This window comes from Aquarana catesbeiana, linkage group LG06 (genome assembly GCF_042186555.1).
Source record: "Aquarana catesbeiana isolate 2022-GZ linkage group LG06, ASM4218655v1, whole genome shotgun sequence".
NCBI classification, from domain to species: domain Eukaryota; kingdom Metazoa; phylum Chordata; class Amphibia; order Anura; family Ranidae; genus Aquarana; species Aquarana catesbeiana.
The window spans coordinates 321,505,869-321,526,993 of record NC_133329.1 but is presented as its reverse complement, the minus strand read 5'-3'; the positions used below and the strand labels follow the sequence as shown (position 1 = coordinate 321,526,993).

General features: G+C 41.2%; 1 protein-coding gene across 2 annotated transcripts in view; it reads right to left on the bottom strand.

Annotated features, from left to right (window-relative positions):
• CERKL (CERK like autophagy regulator) overlaps positions 1-21,125 on the bottom strand; it is a 207,969-nt gene that overhangs the window by 151,107 nt on the left and 35,737 nt on the right. For both annotated transcript variants that reach the window (XM_073633748.1, XM_073633749.1), the window contains exon 2: positions 11,560-11,799. In XM_073633748.1, the coding sequence (XP_073489849.1) occupies positions 11,560-11,799 (240 nt within the window). The remainder of the gene's footprint in view (positions 1-11,559; positions 11,800-21,125) is intronic.

Below are 21,125 nucleotides of genomic sequence, written 5' to 3'. Positions count from 1 at the left end.
AACAAATAATGCACCTTGTGTTTCAAAGACCTACTGTCAACCCAGGAAAGCATGACAGATGTGAAAAGATAAATTGCTCTAGAAAGATCAGTGCATGTGTTTACTGTGTAAATCTGAACAGTCCTGTTCACACAGATAGTGGCCTATGTTAACTAAGGAGTGCTTCTAAATACTATGGAGCTGAATTTTTTGGAACTGAAAGAAAAGAAATTCTTTTGGCTGTGGTAGCTGATACAATGTGATTTTCCATTCTCTGGAGATTAAGTAAGAAGTATGACTGTGGGGTTGATTTATTATAACTGGAGAGTGCAAAATCTGGTGCAGTTCTGCATAGTAGCCAATCAGCTTCTAACTTCAATATGTTCAATTAACCAGTTGCCGACCGCCGCACGACGATGTACGTCGACAGAGCGGCACGGGCAGGCAAAAGGGCTTACCTGTACGTCCTTGCCTGCCTGCGGGTGGGGGGTCCGATCGGACCCCCCGGTGCCAGCGGCGGTCGGATCGAGGTCAGGGTCGATCAAAGGTGAGGGGGAGGCCACTCATTCGTGGCTCCCCCCTCGCAATCGCTCCTGGCCAATGACAAGCTTCCTCGGCTTCTGTGAATGTAAACAGAAGCGGAGGAAGTGATGTCATCTCTCCTCGAGCCGGTCTTTTCGTCCGGCGCAGAGGAGAGAAGACATCCAAGTAAGTGCACCAACACTACACTAACAGTAGAACACGCAGGCACACTTGTCACCCCCCTGTCACCCCCCAGTCACCCCCTGATCACCCCCCCTGTACCCCCTGTCACTCTGACACCAATAGCAGGTTTTTTTTTTTTCTGATTTATTGCATTGGTGTCAGTTTGTGTCAGTTACAAGTGTTAGGGCAGTTAGGTTAGCCCCCTTTAGGTCTAGGGTACCCCCCTTTAGGTCCAGGGTACCCCCCTAACCCCCCTAATAAAGTTTTAACCCCGTGATCACCCCCCGTCGCCAGTGTCACTAAGCGATCGTTTTTCTGATCGCTGTATTAGTGACACAGGTGACGCTAGTTAGGGAGGTAAGTATATAGGTTTGCTATCAGTGTTTTATAGCGACAGGGACCCCCATATACTACCTACTAAAGGTTTTAACCCCTTGATTGCCCCCTAGTTAACCCTTTCACCAGTGATCACCATATAATTGTTACGGGTGACGCTGGTTAGTTGGTTTGTTTTTGTAGTTTATTGTAGTTTATTACAGTTTTAGGGCACCCGCCGTTTATTACCTTATAAAGGTTTAACCCCCTAATTGCCCGGCGGTGATAGAAGTTAAGTTTTTAGGATCAGATAAGGTCTGCGTCGCCCCAGGCAGCGTCAGGTTAGCGCCAGTACCGCTAACACCCACGCACGCAGCATACACCTCCCTTAGTGCTATAGTATCTGAACGGATCGATATCTGATCCGATCAGATCTATACTTCCCAGCAGTTTAGGGTCCCCCAAAAAAACGCAGTGTTAGCGGGATCAGCCCAGATACCTGCTAGCACCTGCGTTTTGCTCCTCGGCCCAGCCCAGCCCAGCCCACCCAAGTGCAGTATCGATCGATAACTGTCACAAAACACTAAGCACACATAACTGCAGCGTTCGCAGAGTCAGGCCTGATCCCTGAGATCGCTAACAGTTTTTTGGTAGCGCTTTGAATCAGTCGCTGACAGTCAGGAGCTTTTTTGCCTGTGAGTCTCACTAGTGTACCCCTAAATTTAGAGCCCAAAATGGCAAATCGAAGGTACACTAGTGAAGAGGCCTACACGTTTCTGAGCATGACAGATAGTGAAGAGGAAGTCACTCATCTGTCAAGTTCAAGCTCAGAATACGAACCTGTAGAGGACAGCGGCTCCATGACAGATAGCTCTGACGACGGAGTTGTGGTCCCTGCTAGGGTCAGGCGTACCAGACCCCGAACTTCTTCTTCTGTCCTTGAAGTGCAAGAACCGCAGGGCTCTCGTATGGAGCAGAGAAGTACTAGTGCCGCTACTCCTTCTGGTGAACTGGCAAGCACCAGCGGCCTAGTACACCCTGGTCGTACATCCAGCACTGCAGTATCACGTGGTGACGTGGCGAGTCCCATAAGTGCAGTTCAAGCTGGCGATGTGGCAAGCACAACTAGTGTCCCGCTGCCACCAAGAAGACAAAGACAGGCCCGTCGTGCCCATAGTGCCCTTCCTGCTGCATTCGCCAATCCGAATTGGGTACCCACCACTTCTGCAGCACCCATACTTCCCCCTTTCACTGGCCAACCCGGAATTCAGGTGGAAACAGTTGACTTTATGCCACTGGATTTTTATTCACTGTTTTTCACCGAAGATCTCTATAGATCTATTGTGGACCAAAGCAATTTGTACGCTGGTCAACACATCGCCACTAATCCCCAGTCCTCCCTTGCCAGAGATTGGAGACCAATTACGGTCTCCCAATTTAAGATCTTTCTGGGCCTTTCCCTCAACATGGGCATAACCAAAAAGAGTGAGCTGCAGTCATATTGGTCCACTGACCCAATTCACCATATGCCCGTGTTCTCTGCTTCAATGACCAGGGCACGATACAAGCAGATTTTGCGGTTCATGCACTTCAACGACAATGAACTCTGTCGTCCTCGTGGAGACCCTGCATACAATCGGCTCTACAAAATTCGGCCCCTCGTAAACCACTTCAACCAACGTTTTGCAGACTTGTTTACTCCCCATCAAGTTGTCTGCGTTGATGAGTCCCTGATTAAGTTTTCTGGCTGCTTGTCCTTCAAACAGTACCTTCCCAGCAAGCGTGCCAGATACGGGGTCAAGATGTATAAGCTCTGTGACAGGGCCACAGGCTATACATGTAGATTTATGGTTTACGAGGGCAAAGATAGTCACGTAGAGCCGATAAACTGCCCTGACTACATAGGAAGCGCTGGCAAGATAGTGTGGGACTTGGTGTCACCCTTATTCGGAAAGGGGTACCACTTGTACGTGGACAATTATTATACGAGCGTGCCACTTTTTAGTCACTTGTTTGATCAGCAGATTGGAGCATGTGGCACCGTGCGACCTAATTGCCGGGGCTTTCCCCAGCGGCTTGTAGAGTCCCGTCTTAGGCTGAGGGAGAGAGCCTGCTTGAAGTATAATAATTTGCTCGCTATGAAGTGGAGGGATAAGAAGAATGTTTTCGTTCTCACCTCCCTTCATGCAGACACGACGACCCAAATTACTACGGCGACTGGTGTTGTGGAGAAACCCCTCTGTGTCCACGAATACAACCTTAATATGGGAGGGGTGGACCTCAACGACCAGTTGTTGGCGCCGTACCTAATTGCCCGTAAGGCCAGACGCTGGTACAAAAAAGTGTCTGTTTATTTATTTCAATTGGCTTTGCTGAACGCTCATGTGCTATACAGAGCTTCAGGACGGACTGGATCCTTCCTTAAATTCCAGGAAGAGATCGTCAGAGCCCTTCTGTTTCCAGACGGTGCTCCACCTCACCTTCCCAATCCAAATGCAGTAGGCCGGCTGCATGAGAGGCATTTTCCTTATGTCCTCCAGAGTACCCCTACCCAACGAGCCCCCCAAAAGAAAATGTCGTGTCTGCAGAAAGCACGGATTTAGGCGTGACACCCGGTATTATTGTCCCTCCTGTCCTGGCAATCCTGGTCTTTGCATTGGTGAATGTTTTGAACGCTACCATACACTAGTTGAGTATTAGCGTAGGGTACAGCACTGCACAGACTAGGACACACTTCCACAGAGTCTCTCAAGATGCCATCGCATTTTGAGAGACCCAAACCTGGAACCGTTACAGTTTTAAAAGTTACAGTTATAAAAAAAAAAAAAGTAAAAAAAAAAAAAATACACAAAAAAAATATAAAATAAAAAAACCAAAAATAGTTGTCGTTTTATTGTTCTCTCTCTCTCTATTTTCTCTCTATTGTTCTGCTCTTTTTTACTGTATTCTATTCTGCAATGTTTTATTGTTATGTTTTATCATGTTTGCTTTTCAGGTATGTAATTTTTTTATAGTTTACTGTGTTTTAAACATTTTTTTGTTTTCAGGTACGCCATTCAGCTGCAGCGCGGATTTATTTATCTTGACAGCAACAGTGTTTGCTCCCACGATACATAAAGCCGTGACTCCAGCGCTGTCGGAGGTGATTTCACCACCACAGTTACATACTTCAGCATATATGCCGAAGCGTGGGGGCAGCAGTGGGTGGAGGAGCGATTTGCTCCTGCCTTTTGCGGGAGGATGCCCCCATGCTTCGGCATATATAAATGGTGCATGTATGCCCATCATTAGAAGTGGGTGGATGAAGGGAGGTATTCTAATGGTGGGCATACCCACCGATCAATATCTTTTTTTCGTTCAGCCCACAGGCTGCATGAAAAAAAAGTTTACAATATATGCCCAACAAGGACCAGCAACGTACTGGTATGTTGCTGGACTTTGAGTGGTTATACCAGAATGATGCCTGCAGGTTTAGGTATCATCTTGGTATCATTCTTTTCAGCCAGCGGTCGGCTTTCATGTAAAAGCAATCCTAGCGGCTAATTAGCCTCTAGACTGCTTTTACAAGCAGTGGGAGGAAATGCGCCCCCCCCCCACCGTCTTCCATGTTTTTCTCTGGCTCTCCTGTCCCAACAGGGAACCTGAGAATGCAGCCGGTGATTCGGCCAGCTGACCATAGAGCTGATCAGAGACCAGAATGGCTCCAAACATCTCTATGGCCTAAGAATCCGGAAGCTACGAGCATTTCATGACTTAGATTTCGCCGGATGTAAACAGCGCCATTGGGAAATTGGGAAAGCATTTTATCACACCGATCTTGGTGTGGTCAGATGCTTTGAGGGCAGAGGAGAGATCTAGGGTCTAATAGACCCCAATTTTTTCAAAAAAGAGTACCTGTCACTACCTATTGCTATCATAGGGGATATTTACATTCCCTGAGATAACAATAAAAATGATTTAAAAAAAATAAAAATGAAAGGAACAGTTTAAAAATAAGATAAAAAATCAAAAAATTAATAAAAAAAAAAAAAAAAAGCACCCCTGTCCCCCCCTGCTCTCGCGCAAAGGCGAACGCAAGCGTCAGTCTGGCGTCAAATGTAAACAGCAATTGCACCATGCATGTGAGGTATCACCGCGAAGGTCAGATCGAGGGCAGTAATTTTAGCAGTAGACCTCCTCTGTAAATCTAAAGTGGTAACCTGTAAAGGCTTTTAAAGGCTTTTAAAAATGTATTTAGTTTGTCGCCACTGCACGTTTGTGCGCAATTTTAAAACATGTCATGTTTGGTATCCATGTACTCGGACTAAGATCATCTTTTTTATTTCATCAAACATTTGGGCAATATAGTGTGTTTTAGTGCATTAAAATTTAAAAAAGTGTGTTTTTTCCCCAAAAAATGCGTTTGAAAAATCGCTGCGCAAATACTATGTGAAAAAAAAAAATGAAACACCCACCATCTGTAGGGCATTTGCTTTAAAAAAATATATAATGTTTGGGGGTTCAAAGTAATTTTCTTGCAAAAAAAAATAATTTTTTCATGTAAACAAAAAGTGTCAGAAAGGGCTTTGTCTTCAAGTGGTTAGAAGAGTGGGTGATGTGTGACATAAGCTTCTAAATGTTGTGCATAAAATGCCAGGACAGTTCAAAACCCCCCCAAATGACCCCATTTTGGAAAGTAGACACCCCAAGCTATTTGCTGAGAGGCATGTCGAGTCCATGGAATATTTTATATTGTGACACAAGTTGCGGGAAAAAGACAAACTTTTTTTTTTTCTTTTTGCACAAAGTTGTCACTAAATGATATATTGCTCAAACATGCCATGGGAATATGTGAAATTACACCCCAAAATACATTCTGTTGCCTCTCCTGAGTACAGGGATACCACATGTGTGAGACTTTTTGGGAGCCTAGCCGCGTACGGGACCCCGAAAACCAAGCACCGCCTTCAGGCTTTCTAAGGGCGTAAATTTTTGATTTCACTCCTTACTACCCATCACAGTTTTGAAGGCCATAAAATGCCAAGATAGCACAAAACCCCCCCCAAATGACCCCATTTTGGAAAATAGACACCCAAAGCTATTTGCTGAGAGGTATAGTGAGTATTTTGCAGACCTCACTTTTTGTCACAAACTTTTGAAAATTGAAAAAAGAAAAAAAAAAATATGTTTTTCTTGTCTTTCTTCATTTTCAAAAACAAATGAGAGCTGCAAAATACTCACTATGCCTCTCAGCAAATAGCTTGGGATGTCTACTTTCCAAAATGGGGTCATTTTGGGGTGGTTTTGTGCTATCTTGGCATTTTATGGCCTTCAAAACTGTGATGGGTAGTAAGGAGTGAAATAAAAAATTAACGCTCTTAGAAATCGTTGAAGGCGGTGATTGGATTTCGGGGCCCCGTATGAAGCTAGGCTCCCAAAAAGTGCCACTCATGTGGTATCCCCGTACTCAGGAGAAGCAGCAGAATGTATTTTGGGGTGTAATTCCACATATGCCCATGGCATGTTTGAGCAATATATCATTTAGTGACAACTTTGTGCAAAAAAAAAAAAAATTGTCACTTTCCCGCAACTTGTGTCAAAATATAAAATATTCCATGTACTCATCATGCCTCTCAGCAAATAGCTTGGGGTGTCTTCTTTCCAAAATGGGGTCATTTGGGGGGGTTTTGTGCCATCTGGGCATTTTATGGCCTTCAAAATTGTGATAGGTAGTGAGGAGTGAAATCACAACTTTACGCCCTTAGAAATCCTGAAGGCGGTGCTGGGTTTTCGGGGCCCCGTACGCGGCTAGGCTCCCAAAAAGTCCCACACATGTGGTATCACCATACTCAGGAGAATCAGCAGAATGTATTTTTGGGTGCAATTCCACATAAGCCCATGGCCTGTGTGAGCAATATATCATTTAGTGACAACTTTGTGCAAAAAAAAAAAAAATTGTCACTTTCCCGCAACTTGTGTCAAAAAATAAAATATTCCATGGACTCAACATGCCTCTCAGCAAATAGCTTGGGGTGTCTACTTTCCAAAATGGGGTCATTTGGGGGGGTTTGTGCCATCTTGGCATTTTATGGCCTTCAAAACTGTGATAGGTAGTGAGGAGTAAAATCAAAAATTTATGCCCTTTGAAATCCTGAAGGCGGTGCTTGGTTTTCGGGGCCCCGTACGCGGCTAGGCTCCCAAAAAGTCCCACACATGTGGTATCCCCGTACTCAGGAGAAGCAGCAGAATGTATTTTGGGGTGTAATTCCACATATGCCCATGGCATGTTTGAGCAATATATCATTTAGTGAAAACTTTGTACAAAAAAAAAAAAAAAAATTGTCACATTCCCGCAACTTGTGTCCAAATATAAAATATTCCATGGACTCAACATGCCTCTCAGCAAATAGCTTGGGGTGTCTAATTTCCAAAATAGGGTCATTTGGGGGATGGTTTGTGCCATCTTGGCATTTTATGGCCTTCAAAACTGTGATTAGGTAGTGAGGAGTAAAATCAAAAATGTATGCCCTTTGAAATCCTGAAGGCGGTGCTTGGTTTTCGGGGCCCGGTACGCGGCTAGGCTCCCAAAAAGTCCCACACATTTGGTATCCCCGTACTCAGGAGAAGCAGCTGAATGTATTTTGGGGTGCAATTCCACATATGCCCATGGCCTGTGTGAGCAATATATCATTTAGTGACAACTTTTTGTAATTTTTTTTTTTTTGTCATTATTCAATCACTTGGGACAAAAAAAATAAATATTCAATGGGTTCAACATGCCTCTCAGCAATTTCCTTGGGGTGTCTACTTTCCAAAATGGGGTCATTTGGGGGGGTTTTGTACTGCCCTGCCATTTTAGCACCTCATGAAATGACATAGACAGTCATAAAATAAAAGCTGTGTAAATTCCAGAAAATGTACCCTAGTTTGTAGGCGCTATAACTTTTGCGCAAACCAATAAATATACACTTATTGACATTTTTTTTACCAAAGACATGTGGCCGAATACATTTTGGCCTAAATGTATGACTAAAATTGATTTTAATGGATTTTTTTTATAACAAAAAGTAGAAAATATCATTTTTTTTCAAAATTTTTGGTCTTTTTCCGTTTATAGCGCAAAAAATAAAAGCGGCAGAGGTGATCAAATACCATCAAAATAAAGCTCTATTTGTGGGAAGAAAAGGACGCAAATTTCGTTTGGGTACAGCATTGCATGACCGCGCAATTAGCAGTTAAAGCGACGCAGTGCCAAATTGTAAAAAGTGCTCTGGTCAGGAAGGGGGTAAATCCTTCCGGGGCTGAAGTGGTTAAGCTTTAACACTAAAACCTGGAAGGGGATTGGTTTCTATGCAGAGCTGCACCAGATTTTGCACTTTCCAGTTTTAGTAAATTAACCATTTCAGCCCTAGAAGATTTCCCCCCTTAATGACCAGGCCATTTTTTGCGATACAGCACTGCGTCGCTTTAACTGGCAATTGCGCAGTCGTGCAACATTGTACCCAAACAAAATTGACGTCCTTTTTTTCCTTTTTTTGGTGGTATTTGATCACCTCTGCAGTTTTTATTTTTTGCGCTATAAACAAAAAAAGAGCGACAATTTAAAAAAAAAAAAAACAATGTTTTTTACTTTTTGCTATAATAAATATCCCCATTTTTTTTTTAAATATCTTTCTTCATCTGTTTAGTCCAATATATATTCTTCTACATATTTTTGGTAAAAAACAAAAAACAAAAATGCAATAAACGTATATTGATTGGTTTGCGCAAAGTTATAACGTCTATAAAATAGGGGATAGGTTTATGCCATTTTTTATGGCATTTTTATTTATTTATTTATTTATTTTACTAGTAATGGCGGTGATCGGGACTGCGACATTGTGGCGGACAGATCGGACACTTTTGATACTTTTTTGGGACCAGCGATCAGTGCTATAAAAACTGATTACTGTGTAAATGTCTGGTAGGGAAGGGGTTAACACTAGGATGCAATCAATGAGTTAAATGTGTTTCCTTATGTGTGTTTCTAACTGTGGGGGGATGGCACTGACTGGAGGAGGAGACATATTGCTGTTCGTAATTACCATGAACAGCAGATCTGTCTCTCCTCTCCTGTCAGAATGGGGATTTGTGTGTTTACATACACAAATCTCCGTTCTGGCTCTCGTGTACGCGATCGCGGGTGGCCGGCTGTCATTGCGCCCGCCGGCCACGCGCATTGGTTCCCCCGCCGTGCAGCGGGCGCACCTGCTATGGCTTTTAAAGGAGCCGACGTACAGGTACAGCGATTCGTGGGAACGAGCCACTTTGCCGATGCATATTTATGTGAGCTGGTCAGCAAGTGGTTAACCCCTGTGTGCCATGAGCCATTTACATTCTCCGTACTAGCACATGTTCAGTGTATGCCACATTTAGGGCATACCTGTGATGATAACTGGCACAGTTTCCATAGACAACATTTAACCGATCTTCAAGCCCTTGAATGGCTGGTATCATAGCTAGTGAGAGGTGTAGCACAATGGCAACTGCAGATCTAAATAGAGGTTAAAATGGTGCTGTCCCCTTTATATAGAAGGGTTTAGTTCTGCTTTAACATGTGTTGTCATAAGGAAGCCTATACATTTGAATAAGTGAGAGCTAGAAATGCACCCAACCAACTAAATATCAGATTTGCACGATTTATTTGCAAAAGTGCAGGTGTACTGGAGTGTCATTTGAAATTAATTGTATCGTAATGCATGAATACACATAGCGTGCTGCACCACAACAGTGTAAATGGGCCTAAAAAAGTGGAACTCCAGTCAAAAATCTAAATTTGCCCTTGCTTAGGATGTGTAACAACTTAAACTTTTATATTATGCATTATTCTAATTGCTGATTGTCTAGAGTAGAAACAGCAGTCTAAGGCCAGCCATATTCGATTCACACCGTGAGTGGGCGGGCTGAATGTCCTCCGGCAAGAGAGATTCCCATCAGCACTGTCTTTGCATGGCGACGTCACGTGACCAAGCTCCACCAAACGCGTTTCGTCATACTCAGACATCATCAGAGGAGTGGTCATCGCTATTTATAAGGTGGGAGCAGGATATGAACGTACTCCATTACAATTGCGCTCAAACAGCAGGAAGCAGCCAAACGCCTGGAACCGGAAGTGACGCTGGGACCGGCTTTGTAAACACCCTGTTCAAGAACTGGGGCCGGAAATCATAGTATTAATTGCCAAGACACTGGCTTATAATGAGGGCAACTACCCGATGGGCCATATACTTACAACAAGTCGCTGAAAACTGAATCGCTGAAAAATTATAAAAATAAATGTACAAGAGAATAATAATACATATATCTACACACAAAGTACTGAAATGTGTCCATCCAAAAGAGGAGGACAAATTTTGTCCTCCTCTTTTGGATGGACACATCTTGTACATTTTATATTTTTTGCTTTTGATATATATCTTTAGCTTGATGTACAGTCATTAGTTTTATCTCACTTGACTATTTGCAATCCCTTTTTGGCTCTGATCTATGTTCTGTCTTTTTTCTGGCACTAGTGCAACCACCACATAATTAATTGTACCAATTTAATATGTTAATCTTTCTAAGGTGGAGTTTGCCTAAATATATATTTCTTGCCCTTTCTGTCCTAAACTAGCTACGACTAAGGCTTCTTAAGAAGCATCAGCGCTGTTGTGTTACTGTCACTTTGATGTAACCAATAAATTACAAGGATTCCAGTAATTGGTAGTTCAATGAGAACTACAAGCCGACAGCCACAAAGGATGTCGGCACCTGTAGTTCATTAATTCACAGAACTCTGTGAATGAATGAGGTGGCTGTGTGGTTGGAGCCCCACGCGGCCATGATGTTTTCAAATAGTGAAAGCAGGTACGGGGAGAAGGGCCTCGCCTGCTTTCACAGAGTGGGCACAGACTGGGGAGCAGCTGCAGCAGTGGGAACGTGTTACATGTTTCACCCTAAAAATGGGTGAAACATGTAACATGTTTCCAAAGGTGAGCTCATCCTTTAAGCCATTGTCGGTGCCTGTGTAATAATTTCAGCACAGCTCAGAGTAGCCTCGCCCCCATCCCGCCCGGCCATCGGCACCACCAACAACAATGTGCTGCAGCTTTTCCTATCCTCCTAGCCTTGCCTTTGACTAGGTACGTTACTTCTGGAGATGACAATCCTAGGAGGCAGTGGACATGCCAAACAGCTGCCCTGCTTAATTAAATCCAAGAGCTTTGTGGTCACGTGACAGGAGGACTTTTTAGGGGGAAAAAAAGGCAGAAAAAATTGTTTTAGAATTCCAACTATGAAGATGTAATATTGCTGTGATATTGGATTATAGGGAGGTGTATACAGATAGCCCTTTTTCCCACTTTAAAGGTCTTTTGATGCTTTAAAAATGTAATATATAAAGCCTTACACTCAAACGAAACATGTAAAGATTACATTAACCTTTCAGAGAAAATTATTTGCGTACATTGCCTAACTTCTCCTTCTTTCCTCTTGGCAATCCATAGATGTTGTTTAGCATGATTGACAACTATAAAAATGTAAACATTTTTAAAAGTAACTTACCATTCAATATATCCTTTAATTGTCGGTACCATATGTTACAAAAGTCTTCACTTAAGTTGTGAAGACTAATGGAGTCATCTTTCAGTTTGTGTCCCTTTCTGATGCACAAAAATAGTGTGATTCCCAACAAGGTGCCACCTTTCTCCTGTCCTGCTGCACGGCGGCGTTTGAGCTTCACCGAAAATATATCTCGCAGGTCAATAGATTCCTCTTTCTGCTGTTGGCTGCTTTTGGAGCTGCCTGTTTAAAGAAGCACATAAGACAAAGGTTACAGAGCATAAAACACAGATTTTGAGTTAAACATCCTTTTTAAACCAAGCCTTTGCTTTTTTACTTTCTTTAACAGACCAAGATCTACATCTGCACAGAAAAAGTAGTAGGTACAGGGTTGAGACAAAAGATCTTCTGTAACAATTACAGGTGCTTACAATGGTCAGAATTTAATCATGCAGTTTAAAACTTCTTCCAAAAAATGTAGCTGCTAAAAGAGTGTTTGATGGAGTGGGGCTTTAACGTGTTTGTCCCTTACTTAAATTAGAACTAAAGTTCCCTTTAGCCAGTAGATGTCTGCAAGCTCCCTTGTCCCCACTGACATCTTCGCTTGGTCTTCTTTCAGGATCAGCATCTTCAGCTGTCCTGATTGACCAGCCCATGGTGTCTACAGTATATATGTACATGGGAGGCAATACAGCCCAGCACCCAAGGTATGTTGAGATTGCACACTGAGTTGCGCATGTTCCACTAAGTGTACATTCTAGAGAAACTTGCTAGGGAAGAAGTATTTATTGCAGAAGAGACATATAGGGGACTATTTATCAATGTTTTCATCCAAGATTTACAAAATTTCCAAACCAAAATTTACACATTTTTCTAACTGAATCTTCTATGAAAATGTGGGAATTATAGGTAAAGGTTGTGCGACTCTTGGGTGATAAATAGACCCAACAAAGCCTTTCTGCTAGCATTTAACACACTAAAGTATAAAAAAATGGATCTACTGGCAGGACCAACAGGCAACAAAACTGTGTTACAGTGGGATTTAACCCCTTAGAGCGGGGGCCTGCTGGCCCTTTAAGGGCTTTAGAATACAGGTAGGCAGTGCGAGGTATACGGTTATGTGGTTGCTGTGATTGACTATCATGGCGGTCACATGACCAGAAAGCTCCCGATCGCAAGTAGGGAACAGTAGCTTTCAGTTAGCTGCCAATAACTGTGCTGGGTGAGTGCAGGGCACGAGCTCTCAGCACAGCTCTATCCGCATTATTGCACACAAATATGCAGCCGCTCCGTGCCAATGCCCGGCCACAGAGAGGCTGCATATTTGTGTGCGCTAGGCACAAAGAGGTTAAAATAAAATAGCAACTGGTGTGTTAATCATGAAAAACTGTAGAATAACTGTCAATTAAAAAAAAAATAATAATAATAGTTTACACTTTTAGTAGGTAAATTAAAGTGATTGTCAAGTAAACTGATACTGCTAAAGTTAGTATCTGTTAATGACCGTTCATCGGGATAAATCACGCATTACAAGCTTTTGCGTTTAAATGTTTTATTAGATAAAGACAAATTAAAAAGCACAAAAGCAAACATTCAAATGCAGTATGTTATAGATAGTTAATATAATAATCCATCATATGATATCAATAATAATCCATCATATCAATTGGATCTGCTGTTTTGACTCTTGAAACATCATAGGTAATAAAAAAATTCATATGCCAAATACTCAGCTTACTATGGGCATACAATAGCCCGGTAAAAGAATGTAACTTAGAAACAGTTTGTTAAAAAGATATGTATCAGTTAAAGTTAAAAGCCTAAATTACCATAACAGTAAATTAACTGGGGCTGCCAGGTTTGAAAAAAATATCTACAGCATGTCAGTTTGCACAGTATCTAATTTTTCATAAAACACAATTACCGTAAATGTATTTGGTGTTTGGGCATATAAAAATATGACAAGAGCTTTCAATTTAGAAGCTAAGTGTAACTTGGCAACCATGACTATTTTTTGAACCAACCAATGAATGGATGCAGAGCATATTCTCTAAATGTTAAATATACAGTAGCTCACAAAAGTGAGCACACCCCTCACATTTTTGTAAATATTTTATTATATCTTTTCATGTGACAACACTGAGGAAATGACACTTTGCTACAATGTAAAGTAGTGAGTGTACAGCTTGTATTAGGCCCCTTTCACACGATCGGACCGTTCAGGTCCACCTGTCAGTTTTGACGGCGGACCTGAACGGGCGCTCCATGTTAGTCTATGGAGCGGCGACCCCGTCCGATCCGCTAAAAGCAGACGGATGGCCCTATGTCCAGGTCCGTCGCTGGTGGATCGGATCGGGTGAGAACTGATGAAAACGGACATGCTGTCCGTTTTCATCCGATCCCTCCATAGGCGGCAGCGGCGCCTGAAAAGCCCCTCCCCGCTCAGTGAGCAGAGAGGGACCTGTCATCCGCCGGCTCAGCGGAGATCAACGGACAGATCTCCCGCTGAGCCGGCGGACCGAGGCGGGCTCCATAGAAACGGAGTCCGCCTCATGTGAAAGGGGCCTAACAGTGTAAATTTGCTGCCCCCTCAAAATAACTCAACACACAGCCATCAATGTCTAAACCGCTGGCAACAAAAGTGAGTACACCCCTAAGTGAAAATGTCCAAATTGGGCCCAATTAGCCAATAGCCATTTTCCCTCGTTAGTGTTATAAGGTCTCAGGTGTGAATGGTGAGCAGGTGTGTTAAATTTGGTGTTATCGCTCTCACTCTCTCATACTGGTCACTGGCAGTTCAACATGGCACCTCATGGTAAAGAACTCTCTGAGGATCTGAAAAAAAGAATTGTCGCTCTACATAAAAATGGCCTAGGCTAGAAGAAGATTGCCAAGACCCTGAAACTGAGCTGCAGCACGGTGGCCAAGACCATATAGCGGTTTAACAGGACAGGTTTCACTCAGAACAGGCCTCGCCATGGCTGACCAAAAAAGTTGAGTGCACGTGCTCAGCACCATATCCAGAGGTTGTCTTTGGGAAATAGACGTATAAGTGCTGCCAGCATTGCTACAGAGGTTGAAGGGGTGGGGGGTCAGCCTGTCAGTGCTCAGACCATACGCCAGACACTGCATCTAATTGGTCTGCATTGCTGTCTTCCCAGAAGGAAGCCTCTTCTAAAGATAAAATAAAATGATGAAGATGATGCACAAGAAAGCCTGCAAACAGTTTGCTGAAGACAAGCAGACTAAGGACATGGATTACTGGAGCCATGTCCTGTGGTTTGATTAATAATGTCACTGGTCCCCAAAAAGTGTCAGTTAGGTATCCGATTTGTCTGCCACAATATCGCAGTCCCACTATAAGTCGCTGATTGTCGTCATTACTAGTAAAAAAATTTATTGTATATAGCGCAAAAAATAAAAACCACAGGGGTGATCAAATACCACCAAAAGAAAGCTGTATTTGTGGGAAAAAAGGGACATCATTTTTTTTGGGGTACATCGTTGCACGCTTGCGCAATTGTCAGTTAAAGTAACGCAGTGCCGTATCGCAAAAAATGGCCTGGTCACAAAGGGGGTAAACATTCCATAGCTGGAGTGGTTAAGGGGAAGCCAGTCTTAGACAGTTGCCCCTGGGAACAAGTTTCCCCACTGGAAGATTTCCCCTCTATTCATGTTTTGGTGGCAACTCAGTATCTTGGATTTTGACCCCCTGTGATGAAGTCAGAAGTAAAGAAATGCGTTAGGGGCGTGACTATGCAGCAACTGGATCTTGACGCTGGTAATGTGATCTGTAAGTGCGAGCTAGGAGAGGTCTGAGACACAGCACGCAGGCACCCGGCATGTAACAAAAAGCGTTCTATTTTTAATTATGATGTAAGAGCACTATCTTTTTTCATTAAAATAGTTACCCAAGAGGTTTTACACTATTGGAGGCTCTGTGTTGATTTTATCTCACATGTGGAGATGGTATCATCTATTCTCAGTCTGGATAGATCTGAGCGGCGTTTTGGATTGTCACCTGCTTGAAGCAAGATTAATTGCATATGCGATTGAATTCTATACAATCTTGTGAGCCTCAGTCTATAAAGTGTGGAATTGGCACTTGATCACTTTGGTGAAGGATTCTTTGTGATTTTAAGTTTAATTTTTTTGTATGAAGATTTGCACCAGTTTTTCACAATGGACTTTTGATTTATGAGTGTTTTAATATGGACATTTTTTTGGAATATGGACAATATTTTTTAAATATTCCTGTTTTTATGTTCATGTATATTATTTTCATTGTGCTACTGTGAATGAGTGGTTTGACATTACATCTGTTTTCACCTATTTTACATATCTTGGATTTTGCCTCAACAATGGCCACCAGGGCTAATAGACAGGTTGAATCTTCTCAGCGGGGACACAGACAACAATAAAAATCTGACAAAAGTTCTAACTCGTCAACACTTTGTCCAAAACTAAGAAAAATATTTTAGATACGCTTTAAATAGTAGAACATCACAATGTTGGAACTATATCATATTACACTCTTTGTAGAATTTGGCAGACTGAACAAACATAAATTTCAGGATGTGCAAAAGACATTTAAAAGTGGACATACATAATGCTTATGTGCAAGCGTTTATACGTTTTATTTTTTTTTTTACAATGTTCTCTAAGCCAACTCCAGAAAAAAAAGTAACTATAAATGGAAAATAATAAATTGAAAAGTATTATGCTAATAAGGAGCATGAAATCCCATGTGGAGCAACACATGGTTAACCACAACATGGGGCAAAAATCAGTCACATAGCACAAAATACAATTTACTGATTCGTGCCATCTCAAATTTAATTTTTATATTACAGCACACAACACATTCTTGTTATTTAAAAGAATATTAACTGGCATCTATAAAGCTAATAAGCCTGATGTAGAGCTATGTTTTCACCTACGACTTATTAGAAGCAATTTAATAGAAAGTCATTATTCTTTGGCCCCCTAAAGGTGTCCAACTAATCAGTGTTGGAAAGAATCTTGCTTCCATCTGGTAGCAATAAACTTTTCTAAAAGACTGAACAGTATTATTTAATCCTGTGATTTCTTACTGTGATCTAAATTAACTTTTGCTACTGTTTTGTCATATCACATTGATATCAAATTAACTTTGACGAGTTTAGTGGTCCAGTTAAGAGAAGATAATGGCAATGTGAAGGAAGAGTTTCTTTCAAATAATGTCACTTAACAAGCAATAACTTCCATATGCTTTAGAGTCACAGAGAAGGAAAAATAGATTCTAAGAATAGTTTTTTTTTTTATTTTTTATGATCAAATGCCACCCATTATATGTTACATGCTGTGCAAAAGCACACTTAAAACATAAGGCTCCACAAAACAAATTATTGTGATCATCCTTAATGTTTGTTACCTTGGAGATACAGTGAAAGCTGTATTTAAAAATCTCCCCCCTTCAGTCATTATATTACTCACTACACAGGAAGATCAGATTGTACTAGAGGATGGGATTCCACTGCCTTCTCCTGATGTGCCTTCTTTGTGAGTCCTACACAGAGTCAACCAAATTATTAAGAGTGTACAAATGTATTTACTTATTTATTTTAATGCACTGTATACACACACATCTGTACAAATAGGAACTATGCATAGGTTAATGCTAACTAACCAAATACTACCCTTGTCCCACCAATGACCTCACAAAAATGAATATGATTGGGACATAGGGTTGGAAATCTTTAGTGTAACTAAAGGCTAAAGACAAATTTGGGCAGAGTAGATAATAGTTATATCCCTTGACTATTTTTACATAGTCCCCCTTGCTTGTAACCAAAACAAGTATCCCATTGGAAAATTTCTCCTATATTTCTGTTCCAGTGACATCTAAAAATGTTAGAGCCTGTCCCCTACTTTTAATCCTGGTGATAATGGTCACTAGGACAAACAATGAGGGTCAATCTTCCCAGCTGCAACACAATGAGCAATAAAGAAAAACTGACACAGGTCCTAACCCCTCACCACTATCCAAAACTGGAAAAAGAAGAAAAAAAAATCACATTAGATACCACTAAGCCAGTACCATACAGTGTTTGTCATTTGCTGATTCTGCAAAGCCCTTTTCCTTGGCCAAAAAATGTACTCATCAGACCAACATTTTACATTAAGGTATTTGGGGGTGCGTAAAAAAAACTGAATGGTCACTGCTCTTCTACTGTCCTCCTGCTATCTGTGTATTCGGAGAGCACAGGAGAAGCCCATATACAACTGTTTCAGTTGCCTAAGGCTGGTTTCACATGGGCGGTCTCTGTAATTCGCATCCACCTGCTCAGTAGGGGATCTCCCCACTGAGCAGGCAGATGGTAGGTCCGTGTCCGCTCTGCATAGCGGAGCGGACACGGACACAGCCCCGCTGTTCTCTATGGGGCTGTCAGATGGAAATGGACCACCTGTCCATTTCCATCCGACTGTCATCCAGTGTTAATTTTGGCAGCAAATTTCGATTCAGTTTTAGTCTCAGTCTTAGGACTAAAATGGCATTTTAGTTTTAGTCCCATTTTAGTCTTCTGCCATTGTTTTAGTTTTAGTCGACTAAATCTCCAGTACATTTTAGTCGACTAAAACTCATTTTAGTCTTCTAAAATCTAATAGGTTTAATTAAATTGTAATGCATTAGTTAACATTTCTCTACAATTTCCAAACTCACTATATACTGCTGGAGTGAAAAATCTAATATGTTATTTATTATGGCATTAAGGTATGAACATGGACTACAGACCAATGTTAATTTTGAAGTCAAATTTCAATTTAGTTTTAGTCTTAGTCTTTTGACTAAAATGACATTTTAGTTTTAGTCGTATTTTAGTCATCTCAGTTGTTTTAGTTTTATTCGTATTTTAGTCAACTAAAATAATATTCATTTAGTCGACTAAAATGTTTTAGGCGTTTTAGGCGACGAAATTAACACTGCTGTCATCCAATCCGATCTACCGGACAGATGGGGAATGGATCCCCTATCCGCCTGTTTTTGGTGGACAGGATTGGATCAGATGCCAGCGGGTGTCAGCGGACACATGTCCACTAACATCTGCCACTTCATTGGTTCGATCAGGTCCGCCTGAAAAGGGCAGACCTGATTGGACAGCCCATGTGAAACCAGCCTAACTATGCTGTTAATGGTTCCTATTCCATTTTACTTAATAATGCTTTATTTACCAAGGAGAGAAAAATATGTATTACCTGAGAATAAGCTATTAATTTATGTATTAAGTTCTTCTGAATTCCTGTTATTCCCAATTCCTGCATTTTGCTGGCTCATTATCCTATTTTTTAATTTAAAACAATATACTGAATATTTACATTTTAATAACAGGGATTGATTTAGGCATCAATTAAAAAATAGAAATACAAAAAAGCACTGTGTCCAATAATACAATAAAGAATAAAAATTTCTTTGAAAATTGATTTAAAAAAACCTTTTTGCCTCGTGGCTCATTGCCAGTTTGTTAATACCGATAGGACCTTATGAAGATTTTTTTTTTGTTCTATGAAACTCCAAATTATGTAAAAACGTGGAGTATGCTTTAACCTATTAACAATAAAGCAGCGGATTTCTATTTACACATGTGTGTATTCAAATTTATTGGCGTTCATGCCCCTGTAGGCTTCCCTCAGTGTGTGGCACATTCAAACTGAATTTAATATTCTTAATTATTAAGAGATTAGATAAGTCATTCTACACTAAAATGTGCTCAGATCCCCCCACTGCTTTAAAACAGAGGGCAGTATAAATCTCCGAATAATATAGGTTGGTGGAGATTTATCAGGGAGGCTTAATTTTCATGCAGCATTAGAAAAAAATAAAAAAATAAAACTGGCATGTTTAAAAACTGCAAGCACAATTAGCGTCAAGCAGATAAATCCTGCTCTAATCCTGTTTACGGTCTACATCAGACAGATGTGCCAAGATTGATTCAGACAGCACCTCGGCTTACAGTAATATTTCTTTTTAAGTGCTGAACACTATTCTATTTTAGTAAGACCTCTGAGTTTTAGTACTCGCCGGTTTTCCTAGTATGATGGGCAGCTGCGTTTTTGCTTTTCTCCTAGTATAGTTGCAATGGCAAATTTCAAATCGGGACTATGTATGTATCTAGCAATTAAGCACCCCTCCTCAACTCTACCCATAAAAAAGATTTGTCATTGGTGGTAAGAATTAAATAGCATTATATTTAATAGAATACCTAAATCAGAATAGCAGATGGCACATAGCACTATACTAAATCCTGGGAAACGGTAGCTGTTATTTGGAAAAACAAGATATTAGCACTGCTCTCTTTCTTACATGCCTATGTAATAGCCACGTGCTGATCCATATCTACAGCAAAGGGATATGCCAATACATAGGAAGATTAAGTCATCCAAATTTTCTATCCCTTGGCAGCTGACACAGCTGGCTTCAAAGACAGACAAGATAGTGACATTTTACCTTTACCAGGTAGGCACCCTTACTATGCAATAGATGACAGTAAATGTTATCTATAGGGCAAAAACAACAGAATATTTACCTTTGCTACATAGCATACACATAGAAAAACAATCTTTATAAAAAATAGTCACCTCATTTGAAGTTTTCACATTTATTGTCCTTAAACATTTAATTATCGTAGAGCGGAATTAATTATTTTTTTTTACAATTATCGACAGAAAAATATACTTGTCAAAGTGAAAAAAAAATATTAAAATTATAATGCGATATAAACACAAAATAACTGGCTGCAACAGCAAAGACCCCCTTTAGGCACGGTTCACCCTGGTGCGACATGCACTCCGACTTTGAGAGCACATGTCGCATCACAAGTTGCACCCCATTAAGTGCAATGGAACCGTCCAAATAGGAGTGACTCGAGTTGTGTCATATTTACCTGTTCTATTGCAGTGAATTTGCACAGAACAGCCTGGATCCTCCTCTTCTCGGGTCCCTCTTCGCTGCTCCTGGCCCCTCCCTCCTGTTGAGTGCCCCCACAGCAAGTAGCTTGCTATGGGGGCACCTGAGCCAAGCTGCAGCTGTGTGTGTCCATTCAGACACGGAGCTACTGTTCTGCCCTACCACAGCACAACTTGTATAATTGTAAATTACCAACAGGACTGGATCATAGAAGTCCAGAGGCTAGGAAAGAGGGTATATATTTATCTTTGGGGAGGCTTTGTAACAGACAGCATTAAAAACAGAAATGAGCATGGCAGCCAGAGAACTAGCAACCTTAAAGGGAGGTCAGCTTTGCAGCCCCCATTGTGCTACCATGACAAATTCCTTTTAAAATGGAACTTGAATTGACTATTAAAGCTTATGGGTTGCTTTTATATAAAAGCAAGGAACTCAGTCAAGTAATTTGCAGACCATTGTTCTTAATTTTTACGAACAGTCTACTGACTGGAATGGTATCAGTTGATTGGAGAAAAGCCAATGTAGCACCAATATTTAAACAAGGGCCAAAATACATCCCTGGGAATTACAGACCAGTTAGCCTAACATCAATTGTATGCAAGCTATTGGAGGGGATGATAACGGA